Source organism: Hypanus sabinus, chromosome 4 (genome assembly GCF_030144855.1).
Source record: "Hypanus sabinus isolate sHypSab1 chromosome 4, sHypSab1.hap1, whole genome shotgun sequence".
NCBI classification, from domain to species: Eukaryota; Metazoa; Chordata; class Chondrichthyes; order Myliobatiformes; family Dasyatidae; genus Hypanus; species Hypanus sabinus.
Genome location: NC_082709.1, coordinates 11893833 through 11907395, shown reverse-complemented (window position 1 = coordinate 11907395; position 13563 = coordinate 11893833). Strand labels below are relative to the sequence as shown.

The window sequence follows — 13563 nt, the reverse complement described above, 5'->3', positions numbered from 1 at the left end:
TTATCCCCATTACCACCTCTGGCTATACAATCTTATATACCACTGCCTTTATATTACCACTGATGTAAGTCCTGGAAATCCCTTCCACACAGCCCAGTGGGAGTACCGTCAGGGAAAGGAGTGCCATTACCATCTAAGAGGGGGTTTCCCAACCTGGAACCCACGGCATAAAAAAGGTTGGGAATCACTGTTGTAGGGAAAGTAGGATTGGTATTAAGTTCTGCCCTTGCCAGAAATGGGAAGACACCAAAAACGTTGCCATAGAAATACACCAGCTGATGGGCTGCCATGACGGTGTGCACTAGGATGCTGATCCAAAGATGTAGCTAGAGAACTGCAATCAGTTCCTTTCCTCGGTTGGTTACCGCTTTGATCAGACAAGTGAGATGTATCACAGATCGATGAAGATCAGTGTTGCCTGAGATTGGTAACCAAGGTGCATTCATGTTTTTGTTCATGTAGATCTGGGCCTAAGGGAGATCAGTTTAAAAATATTGTGAAAAATAAGAGACCACTCCAATAAAAACTTGCAAATATTCCTTCAGGGTTTTAAAAATGTGTTCTCCACAAACTATAGAACTTCCCACCACTGCATATATGTCAGGTAAGGATATATATTAAACTCTGGCAACCCAGCACCTTGAGGCTTTGGTGGCATCAAACCAGCAGAATCAGAATCAGGTTTATTATCACCGGCATGTGATGTGAAATTTGTTAATTTAGCAGCAGCAGCTCAATGCCATACATAATATAGAAGAGAGAAAAAAATAAAAATAATAACAACAACAAGTAAGTAAATCAATTGCAGTATATGTATATTGAATTGATTAAAAATGTTCAAAAAAACCCAGAAATACTGTATATTAAAAAAATTGAAGTAGTATCCAAAGATTCAATGTCCATTTAAGAATCGAATGGCAGAGGGGAAGAAGCTGTTCCTGAATCGCTGAGTGTGTGCCTTCAGGCTTCTGTACCTCCTCCCTGATGGTAACAGTGAGAAAAGGGCATGCCCTGGATGCTCGAGGTCCTTAATAAAGGATGCTGTCTTTCTGAGACACCACTCCCTGAAGATATCCTGGGTAATTTGTAGGCTAGTGCCCAAGATGGAGCTGACCAGATTTACAGCCCTCAGCAGTTTCTTTTGGTCCCGTGCAGTAGCCCCTCCATTCCAGACAGTGATGCAGCCTGTCAGAATGCTCTCCATGGGGTACAGCTATAGAAGTTTTGGAGTGTATTTGTTGACATGCCAAATTGCTTCAAACTCATAATAGTATAGCCACTGTCTTGCCCTCTTTATAACTACAACGATATGTTGGGACCAGGTTAGATCCTCAGAGATCCTGACACCCAGGAACTTGAAACTGCTCACTCTCTCCACTTCTGTTCCCGATTGGTATGTGTTCCTTCATTTTATCCTTAAGTCCACAATCAGTTCTTTCATCTTACTAATGTTGAATGCCAGATTGTTACTGTGGCACCACTCCAATAGTTGGCATATCTCACTCCTGTATGCCCACTACCAACAATGGTTTTATCATCAGCAAATTTATAGATGGTAATTGAGCCATGCCTAGCTACACAGTCATGTATATATAGAGAGTAGAGCAGTGGGCTAAACACACACCCCTTAAGTGCGCCAGTGTTGATCGCCAGCGAGTGAGGAGAAGTTATCACCAATCCAATTAATTCAATCAGTCCAATTAATATTCACACATAGTTCGATTTCACTTTTTTTAAAAACACAAGACCATAAGATATAGGAACAGAATTTGGCCATTTGACCCATCAAGTCTTCTCTGTCACTTCATCATGGCTGATCCATTTTCCCTCTCAGCCTCTACCTCCTGCCTTCTCCCTGTATCCTTTCATGCCCTTTAAGAGTCTATCAACCTCTGCCTTAAACGTCCTGACTGACTTGACTTCCACAGCTGCCTGTATCAACAAATGCCACAGATTCACCACTCTCTGGCTAAAGAAATTCTTCCTCTTCTCTGCTCTAAAAAGACAGCCCTCTATTCTACCACTGCCACCTGTGTCTTAGACTCCCCCACTGTAGGAAACATCTTCTCCACATCCACTCTATCAAGGCCTTTCAACATTCAGAATATTTCAATGAAGTCCAATGTTGCACATAATGCCCAGTAGCATAATAAATGTTCCAGTAAACCTGGTGGGGTTAAAATGGGTGAGAAATAGACAAGTATTTCAGATGCCTGGCTCCAGCCGAACACAGAATTTACTCTCTGGACCCTTGGCTCACATTCTGGACCAATGACTGAGCTAGATAGATGAATCATAAGGTTTTCTAAACCACCAGATTCCAGAGTCTTAATGTATAAAGAAATGATCCTACCTTCAGTTTTAATGAATTCAGTTTCTCCTCCTTCAGATGTTCCTTCAGCATTTCTCCATGGAGTCTCTCTTGTTCCAGTGCAAATTCCCCAAGTGTGTATTGTCGTACACACTTGTGTCGCTTGGACATTCCCAGTGTGCTGCCCCCTTGGCTGGGAACGCTGGTGAAGCCCTGTCTCCGTGTGAAGTAATACACAGTCACATAATCAAAGCGAACATTCTTTGTTCTCATCCGCTTCTCCCTTTTCAGAATAGATGACGCTAGAAGTTGCAAAAGGATAAGTTAGTTCAGACACTATTTTCCACATATTAACCACAATCGATGAAAGGTATTTAGTTTACAAATCCCAGCAGACTCTTGAACCAAAGGGGGTAAATCCACTCAACTTCACTTGTCCCATCATTGAAATGGACTCAGTTTCAAGGACACTTCATCGCATGTTCCATATTAATTGTCCGTCTATTTATTTATTTGTTTGTTTGTTTGTTAATTATTACTTCTTTCTTTTTGTATTTGTACAGATTGTAGTTTTCTGCACTCTGGTTGAACGTCAAGTTGGTGGGGCCTTATGTCCACAAGAAAAAGAATCTCAGGTTTGCATATGGTGACAATATATACTTTGATAATAAATTTACTTTGAACTGTGATTCTTTGTTGGCAAAGTCTGCTGCCACTAAAAAACAACAAATTTCTTGAGATACATCAATAATAATAGACCTGATTCAGATTTCTTGCTTTATTAAATTGGCAACTCATACTCTACGGGGAGTATCTAAAACTGTGGTAAATGCTATATATATCTTTCCCTGACTTAGTGAAGGAAATACACCATCTGGTGTACTTTTAGCTGCATGGATCGGCAAGGTACAAGGCTCAAAATCAAGGTTGTGTTGATTTGCTGATCTCAGTCAGGACCGAAATTGGCAATATCATTTCTTTAGTGTCCTCAGCATACAGAGAATAAAATCAGTCAGCACCAACTTGCAAAGTTCACAAGTTCAAAATAAATTTATTATCAAAGTACATATATGTCACCATTTTCTTGCAGGCATACTCAATACATCCATAGAATAATAACCATAACAGAATCAATGCAATGCTGTACCAACTTGGGCATTTAACCAGGGTACAAAACAGCATAAAATCAAAAATAAAGAAATAGCAATAATAAATAAAATAGCAACATACATTGAGAACATGAGATGAAGAGTCCTTGAAAGTGAGTCCATTATTTGTGGAAACTTTTCAATGATGAGGCAAACATTACTAAATGTAAAATATCCCAGAATTCCAGCAAAGGAAAAAGCCATGTCTAACTGACACGTATACTTTTAGTGGAATCATGAAGAGACACCTCCAAGAGGACCACAGCCTTCTTGTGGTTTGGAAGCTTGCGTGCCTCAATGACCCAGAGAGCTATCTTGGCTGGAGTCAGGGCTTTATGCTTTAGCTCTTTGTAGGGTCACCCATGCTAAACAGGTCAAAGAGTTGAAGCCAGACTAAGAGTGGTCCACCGGTCTTCCGGGTTTGGGTGTTCAGCTCAGGTCTAACAACCCTGACTGGTCAAAAGAAATTGTTACTGAAACAGCAAAACAAATAGCTGCTCTAAACACCAGTGGCATAACAGGCAGTAACTAATATATTTGAAGGGAATGTATTCATACCAAGTAATGTTAACAGTTGGCAGAACAGATATGGCATCAGCTGAAATTCTATGCACCTTTACTATTCTGTGCTGTTAAGCTTGCATCTATTTATGGAGCAAAGTTTGTATTTTGCACAACGATGCAAAAGTTAAGCACAGTTCACGATGCTTTCATTTGATTTTGTCTTTTGTAATGTTTATAATATAATTTTTGGTTAAATTTATTAAAGTATCTTGGGTGTAGTGTATTATTAAATTTTGTGATATAAATCATATTATTAAAGCAAAGTTGATCCAATTGTTCATACATAACCCCAGGCATTCCACATCTTTAACACCTACCCTTCTGCCTCTGTATTCAATGGAATCTCTGCGAAATGTGAGCAGAATTGAGATCCTAATGCAACTGTACGTTAAGATAAGCTTAATTTATTTGAATGTAGTTTAGAATAACTTAAATCTATCCTCTTAGAAATTCACCTTTACTTCCTTTACAGTTTTAAATCAGCAATAATTGTCACTATATTCATATTTGAAATATCTAGTGAAGAAAATTGTAAAATTCATTAAGGGCATATTCAGAAATAGCAAGTGGTGCTGGTTGAGTTGTCTTTGTGAAAAGCAGGTTTTCTCAATTTTCAGTCTCTGGAGGTATTGAAATATCCTTTAAAATATCACACCATAATAAAATCAGCACTTTGAGGAGTTCTGACAAGGTTGAACATGGAAAAGCTCCAGACCAGGGTTGCTGAACCTTTTTGAGAACACGAAAATTGTCAATAATCTAAAAAAAATCACTTACGTGCTGTGCTAATTTTGAGAAGAGATAATCAGTGACTAATGAATTAATCACAATAATTATGACTTTTTAAGGGAAAAGGATGAGTCCTGTTGCTTATTTAAATGTATTCACTGTTATACTAGTAATAAAAGTATAACAGAGACAGACTGAAATAAATGAACCATTTTAGAAAACATGTTCAAAAAAAATCTTTTAAAAAACAATTGAAGAATAATATTTCTAAATTATATTGTTATTGCTCCTTGTATGTAACAAGAAATCTGAACATGGAATCATAAGCATACTTTGCTTACTTTTCCTTGATCCTTTATGAATAGTGAGATGTTTGTTGCCGCACTAACAATGATGAATGTTTCATATCCAGCTTATACTTGGGTAGTTTTGAGAGCTGTGTTTGCAATGCCAGTTTCATCAGTAAGCCTACTCAAACAATTGGACTTGACCAAGGCCATTACTGAAAACAATGACACAAGAATGTTGATGAAATTATAAGCTGACACTGCTACTGCAAGATTATTTCAACAGAAGTTTCTGGAACAGAATCCCAGAGATTCAGAACCTGATCTCCATGGTCATCTTGTCCTTAAATACCACCCAATCAGCCTCCGCATCCAACACAATATCCTCCACAACTTTTGCCAACTCCAAAGGGATCCTAACGCTGAACACATCTTTACCTCCCCCATCTCCACTTTCCTCAGAGATCGCTCCCTCCGTGATTCCCTTGTCCATTCGTCCCTCCCCATTAATCTCCCTCCCAGTACTCAGCCCTGCTACGCCAGCCAATATGCCTCCTCCCACAACACCACTGAGGGCCTCAGGCAGTCCTTCCAGATGAGGCAACACTACATGTGCGAATTTACTGGGGATATCTATTGTGCTGTCTCATTTCCATTGGTGAGACCCGTTGTAAATTGGGAAACCACTTTATCGAGCACATCTACACCATCCACCACATGGGACTTCGCCATGGCCTTACACTTTAATTGCGATTCCCATTCCTGTTCCAACATGTCAATCCACGGCCTTCTCTTGTGCTGAGACGAGGCCACCTTCAGGATGGAGGACAACACCGTATTTTCTGTTTGGGTAGCCTCCAACTTGATGGCATGAATATCGATTTTTTCTTCTGGTAAACAAGTTCCACTCTCCCCCTCCTCTATTCCCCACTCTAACCATTTACTTCTCACCTGCCAATTACTTCCCCAGATCCCCTCCTCCTTCCCTTTTTCCTGTGGTCCACTCTCCTCTCCTGTCAGGTTCGTTCTTCTCCAACTCTTGATCTTTCCCACCCACCTAACCTCACCTATCACCCTCCAACTATAATCCTTCCCCTCCTCCCATGGTTTTATTCTGGCATCTTCCCCCTTCCTTTCCAGTCCTGAAGAAGGCTCTGGGCCCAAAATGTCGACTGTTTGTTCATTTCCATGGATGCTGCCTGAACTATTGAGTCCGTCCAGCATTGCGTGTGTGCTGCTTTGGATTTCCAGCACCTGCAGCGTTCGTCTGGAATTTGATGCTTTCAAAACCTCTTCGGATTTTGATGCTTTGCTCCAATCACTAACCGACCTCTTTCAATATTTTCCAATTCAGCTCTTATGTTGACAAATTTTTGCCTACAGATCGAGTGGCTTTACAAATCATCAATTGCATTTCAAATTATCCAGATCACTTCATTGCAATGTGTCCAAATTCAGTCTATCTAATGTTATACTGCAGCATTTGCTAATCCAGTTTACCACATCCTCATCCAAATCATTAACATTGATGTGAAACAACAACAGACCCAGCAACATCACTTGCAGTGCACCACGAGTCACCTGCCTCCAGTCAGAGAGGCAACCATCTGCTACCACACTCTGGCTTATCCTGTGGAGCCAATGTTCAAAGTAAATTTACTATCAAGGTACATATATTTTACCATATACAACCCTGAGATTCATTTTCTTCTGGGCATACTCAATAAATCCGGAATAGAATAATAACCATAATAGAATCAATGAAAGACTGCACCAACTTGGTCATTCAGCCAGTGTGCAATAGTCAGCAAACTGTGCAAATACAAAAATAAGGAAATAATAATATTAAAAAATAAATAAATACGAAATATATATCAAAAAGATGAGATGAGGAGTCTTTGAAAGCAAGTCCATAGATTGTTGGAATATTTCAATGATGTGGCAAGTGAAGTTATCCCCTCTGGTTCAACAGCCTGATGATTGAGAAGTAATAACTGCTCCTGAACCTGGTGCTGTGAGTCTTGAGGCTCCTGTACCTTCTTCCTGATGGCCACAGCAAGAAGAGAGCATGACATGGGTGGTGGGGATGATGTCCCTGATGATGGGTCCCTGACCATGGATGTTGGTTTTCTTCGACAGCGTTTCATATAGATGTGCTCAGTGATGGAGAGGGCCAAACTCATGATGGACTGGGCCACATCCACTACATTTTTTTGAATCCAATTTACTACTTCATCCTGAATAATAAATCACTGATCCTTCTGAACCAGTTTCCCATGAGGAACTTTGTCATGTACTCCATGGTTACACGTCTCACATGGATTTTGTAAATCCCCAGTTCAGTTACTGAGAACACAATGTGAATTCAGAACTGACTTTTCCTGACGCTATTAGTGGGATAGCTAACTGACTGAAGGTTTTTCTAAAGCAAATTGAGTTTAATGGTTTAGCAAATGCATCTCTTCACACACCTACAGTACTGTAAGTAAATCTCTGCAGTACTATGATATCAATCTGATGCTTAACTGGGATAATATAGTACTGTACAAAAGTCCTAGACACATATACAGTATATAGCTAGGGTGTTCAATCTGACGTTCACTGGGATGACAGAGTACTATGCAAAAGTCTTAGGCTTTAGAAAAACACTTAGTCTCTCTCCTCCCAAAGATATTCCAACAGAGAGTTACAATCTCATTACCAAGGGAAGCATGAGTACAAATATCAGATGCTGCTATTTTTTAAATTCTTGGTTAATAATCCAATGTTAATGAATACATAATATATTCCACACATTATAGTGGATCTACAAAAACTTCCTACTCCAATAATATTCATTTGGAAATAAAAAGGTGCTAGTACCAGTTTTTAGGTGATTATTCTGGACTTGAAAGCCAATCTAGAACTTTAAAACTTCTGCAACAAAACACACAAAGGTGTATGCTGGTCAGCAGATTCTTTAATATGTGGGATACAATTTATGTTTTAATGACAACTTCCTCTTTTTTATGTCTATTTTTATTTTTTAAGCTTGGTCATATGCCATCTGTGATTAAGCAACCTGCGATCAAACCTCAACCAAAATCCATGGTTCATGACCAGTTATTACCCCTTAACCATCAGGCTCTTGAACCAGAGGGGGATAACTTCTTTCAACTTCATCTGCCCCATCATTGAAATGTTCCCCCAACCTAAAGATTCACTTTCAAGGACTCTTCATCTCATGGACTTGATATTAATTGCTTATTTATTTATTATTATGATTTCTTTTTTTTCTTTTGCATTGCAGTTTGTTGTCTTTTGCACACTGGTTGTTTCTCTGCCCTGTTGGGCATAGTCTTTCATTGATTCTAGTACAGTTCTTGGATTTAATGAGTAAGACCTTAGTACCCCATATCCCAACCATCAATGTACCTATCCAAACTTCTCTTAAACATTGAAATTGAGCTTGCATGCAAAACTTGTGCTGGCAGCTGATTCCACGTGCTCCTAACCCTCTGAGTGAAGAGGTTTCCCCTCATATTCTTAAACTTTTAATCTTTCACCCTTCACCCATGACCTCTGGTTAGAGTTCCATCCGATCGCAGTGGAAAAAGTCTACTTGCATTTACTCTAACCATACCCCTCATAATTTTGTATACCTCTATCAAACCTCCTCTCAGTCTTCTACCTTCCAAGGAATAAAGTCCTACCCTATTCAATCTTTCCTTATAACTCAGGTCCTCCAGACCTGACAACAGTCTTGTAAATATTCTCTACACTCTTTCAACCTTGTTTCCATCCTTCCTGTAGGTTGGTGACCAAAGCAGCACACGATACTCCAAATTAGGCCTCACTAACTTCTTGTACAACTTCAACATAGCATCCCATCTGGACCTGTATTCAACACTTTGATTAAGAAGGCCAACGTGCCAGAGTCTTTCTTTATGACCCTATCTGCCTGTAATGCCACTTTCAGTGAATTATGAACCTGTATTCCCAGATTCCATTGTTCTACTGCACTCCTCAGTGCCCTACACCATTCACTGTGTAAGGTTGTGCTCTGGTAGGTCCCACTGAAGTACAACAGCTTGCACTTGTCTGCATTAAATTCCATCTGCCATGTTTCCAGCTGATCAAGATCCTGCTGCAAGGCATGGGAGAGAGTCTTTCTCACTGTTCACTACAACCCTAATCTTGATGTCATCTGCAAATTTGCTGATCCAGTTAATCACACTATCATCCAGATTGTTGATATAGATGACAAACAGCAATGGAACCAACACTGAACCCTGCAGCACTCCACCAGTCACAGGCCTCCAGTCAGAGAGGCCACTATCAACTACCACTCTCTGGCTTCTCCCACGAAACTAATATCCTCTCCAATTTGCTACCAAAAACCCCTTACACTTCCAAAAGTGATGTGATTACTGATATTTAAGTGTAAGAATGATGAAGATTTTGGTTTGCACGTCTTGTAATTATTTGAAGAAATATTTAGATGAAGATATTTTATGGGGGATGTGCAAACCACTTAAGACCTAATTCTGCAAGTTCCAGGTGCTAAGTTCATATTTCAGGGACAAACAACAGTCACGTATATTTAAGGCAGAGGTTGATAGATCCTTGGTTACTCAGGGCATGAACGGATATGAGCAGAAGACAGGAGATTGGGGCCGAGAAGAAAATTGGATCAGCCACGATGAAATGGTGGAGCGGGCTCAATGGGCCAAAACGCCTAATTCTGTTTCTATATCTTATGGTCTTACAATACCGGGAGTGAGGTGGGGGTGGAGCAGGGAGAGATGAGGGAAAGGGAGTCTCCACTCAAAAGCAAAAAGACTGAACAAAGTAAGTTATAATAAAACAAAATAACTAGAACTGAAAATACACCAAAAAGACTTAGATTGAACAAAAAGCATCTCGAAGTGAAATAACAATTAAAAATTCAAGATAGTGATTCGGGTTGAGGAAAATAGTAAGCTAGCCATAACTGAATGACGGAGCAGACTTGATCAGCTGAATGGTCTGTAATTCTGCTCCTATGTATGATGGTCTTATGAAGAATTTTCTTTTAATATGTAACATATCCTTCCAGCTCATAACTAAATATGCATTACTCTATAGATATAATCAGATATCTAGACATAAACATGTCTGAATTAAGAATACTGTACTAGGAAGGAATTAAAACATAATGTCATACAAATATATTTATAGATACAAGTATCTGTCGGTCCCAAAGGAAAATTTTTATTCAATACATATTATTAATTTAGCAATGCTATTATTAAGAGGAATACTGAATGTGACCTCAGTGACACAACTAAAACTTATGCCTCATTGTCCAGTCAATGTTTAGGATAAAATTCATCTACACTCAAATGAATATTGACACATATGTCAAGATGAGGCCAACCTCAGGCTGGAGGAACAAAACCTTATATTCCATCTGGGTAGCCTCCAACTTGATGGCATTAATATCCATTTCTCCTTCCAGTAAACAACATTCACACCCCACCTCCTTCCTCTATTCCCTACTCTGACATTTTATTCTCACCTGCCTAATACTTCCCTCTGGGTCCCCTCATCCTTCCCTTTCTCCTATGGTCCACTCTCCTCTCCTATCAGATTCCTTCTTTTCCCCCCTTTACTTTGCCCAACCACCTGGTTTCACCTTCTAAGCTTTTTATTCTGATACCTTCCCCTTTCTTTCCAGTCCTGAAGAAGGGTCTCGGCCCGAAACATGAACTGTTTATTCATTTCTGTAAATACTGCCTGACCCACTGCATTCCCTCAAACACTTTGTTTGTGTTGCTTTGACACATACAGTCAAATATACGCCTTGTGTTTAATTCCGAGTCCTAAACAAACAGAATGAAGGCTGCAGAAATGCTATATCAAAATAATTGTTTTAATTTGGCATGGTATCTTTAATGAGTCTTAATACATGACAAAACAATAGATAAATCACAAAATGTTTAGAAATATATTGGAACTTGATGATGTGTCCAAACACTACACTATTGTGCAAAAGTCTTAAGCACCTTGGATTTTCCCGATGGTTTCAGAATGCATGGCCTCTGCAGAGCCCTGATCTCTACATTACGGAGGCTAACTGGAATTACCTGCAGAGACAGAAGACAGCCAAAGTCTGCAGAACTGTGGCAAGTTCCCCAAGATCCTTGGAACAACCTAACCAGTCGATTTTCTTATAAAACTGCACATCAGTGCGTGTACGAGAATTGGTGCAGTTTTAAAAGCAAAGGGCGGTCACACTAAATATTGATTTGTTTCAGATTTTTTTTTTACCGTTTACTGCTCTTTATCATAAATTCCTTGATGTTTAGAAACTGCTCATTTCACTATTTTTGAAAGCGTCTTCACTTTTCGGAATTTTTTTTACATGTGCCTAAAGCTTTTGCAAACTACTGTATGTTGCACAAGGATTAATCAGTGTCACATAAGAACCATTTTCTAATGTGTACAAAATGTAATCTGACAACTGCACAAGTTACAGGCATCCTTATTGCCGACATGTCTTACAGAAACTGCACAAAAAGCCAAGTCACACGAAAAGGGCAACCCACCAGCTGGTTTATTTATTGAGATACAGTGCGGAGTCGGCCTTAGCGACCCTTCGAGCCTCACAAACCAGCAACCCCTGATTTAATCTTACCCTAATCATGGGGACAATTTGCAACGACCAATTCACCTACCAACCAGTACATCTTTGGAATGTTGGGAGGAAACCGGAGAGCCCGGAGGAAACCCACACGGCCACAGGGAGAACGTACAAACTCCGTACAGGCAGAGTGCGAATTGAACCTGCGTTGCCTGTATCGTAAAGCATTGTGCTAAGCACTATGCTACCGTGCCACCCCAGTTTTATAGGAAATCTGATTACCAGCGAGGAACGTAATTGAAGTATCAGTTCCCAAACAGTGAGATTGTGTTTTCTGTGAGTGATCGATGGGTAAGAGCACCACTCATTTCATAAAGCTGATGCTACAATGTACCAGTGGAAGAAGGCATCCGGGGCATGTCCTTTGTCCCAACCATCTACCCATGTGGGCACCCACTAACCCTAAACACAGGCAGGTGAGATGAAAAAATGGAGTTATAAATGGGATTAAGGTGGAAACAAATTATAATAACTTCAATATTCCCATATGAAAACCTCTGCTCACCCATCACAGTATGAGAGATAAGCAGTTTTACAGTCACGAGTTAATGAACTGTGGTGATGAGCTGGAGCTGAGACCTGTCAGCCTGTCCGTGGAAACTAATGTTGTGATTTCACATGTAGTCAGCGAGGGGTCGTGTGTGGCGAAGGGATTTGGGATCCATAAATGAGCAAGTGATTTGTTTGGCTTTGCCATCCCTCATCTGGTGTCACAGGACTCAGGAGATTCGAATGGAATCAAAACAGAATAATTGACCTACGCAAACATACACAAAATGCTCACAAAGTCCTGAAGAAGGGTCTCTGCCCGAAACGTCGACAACGCTTCTCCCTATAGATGCTGGCTGGGCTGCTGTGTTCCACCAGCATTTTGTGTGTGTTGTTGTTTGAATTTCCAGCATCTGCAGAATTCCTCGTGTTTACACAAAATGCTGGAGGAACTCGGCAGGTCAGGCAACACCCTTGGAGATGAATAAACAGTCAACATTTCAGGCCGAGATCCTTCTTTAGGACTGAAAAGGAAGGGGGAAGATGCCGGAATAAAAATATGGGAGGAGGGGAAGGAGGCTAGCTGGAAGGTGATAGGTGAAGCCAGTTGAGTGGGAAAGGAGAGGAGAAGAAGGAACCTGATAGGAGAGGTCATTGTAAATTCTCATGTGTTTAGGCTAGCACTGAATCAAGGAATGCTGGGCGGTCTGACTCAAAGAGCCAGAATACATTCTGTGCTGCAGCTCAACAAATAAATAAATAATCAAATATTTTAACTGGTTCTTCCTACCTTATGCTCAGCATGGCTCAATTAGAATCCTTTCCTTTTCTGTGAAGCTTGCCCTTTTCACACAGGTTCTGGATTCGTCATGAAGTACATCATGGTGTTAATATAATAAATGCTTTCCAGTGCAAATCCTCTCAGTCAGTCTGATGAACCACTCAAAGTCAAATGGACCACGAATGCTGCTTGATCATCACTGACTGCACATTCTGGAATATTAATAATTAGCTCAAGGGATGCAAACCTCCAGGAGGAGCAGACCCTTGTCATAGGGTTTGGAGGCTTGTGTTGCCTCAGTGACCTGGAGAGCTATGTTGGCTGAAATCGGGGCATTGTGTTTTGGCAGGGTCACCCCATGTGGAAAAGTTCGAAAGGTAGGGTCCAGACTAAGGACGATGCACTGCTCCTCCAGGTTGGGGGCTGAAACTCAGTTCTAACAATGCTGACTGTGGAAAGCACAATGAAGAACCTGTCTACATCTGTGTGCGACAGTCTGGGCAGAGATGGAAGGCCCTCACTGCTGCCCCAAACGCCAACGGTGTAATGGGTAGTAAGTAAGGGGATGCAAAGGACACTGGCGGTTCTGA

At 40.5% G+C, this 13563-nt stretch overlaps 1 protein-coding gene across 15 annotated transcripts in view; it reads right to left on the bottom strand.

Annotated features, from left to right (window-relative positions):
* csrnp3 (cysteine-serine-rich nuclear protein 3) overlaps nucleotides 1–13563 on the bottom strand; it is a 214395-nt gene that overhangs the window by 21795 nt on the left and 179037 nt on the right. For 14 of the 15 annotated variants that reach the window (XM_059966403.1, XM_059966404.1, XM_059966406.1 and 11 more), the window contains one exon: nucleotides 2354–2613. In XM_059966403.1, the coding sequence (XP_059822386.1) occupies nucleotides 2354–2613 (260 nt within the window). Of the gene's footprint in view, nucleotides 1–2353; nucleotides 2614–12982; nucleotides 13123–13563 lie in introns of those variants that run through there. The other variant, XM_059966417.1, reaches the window with a different exon arrangement.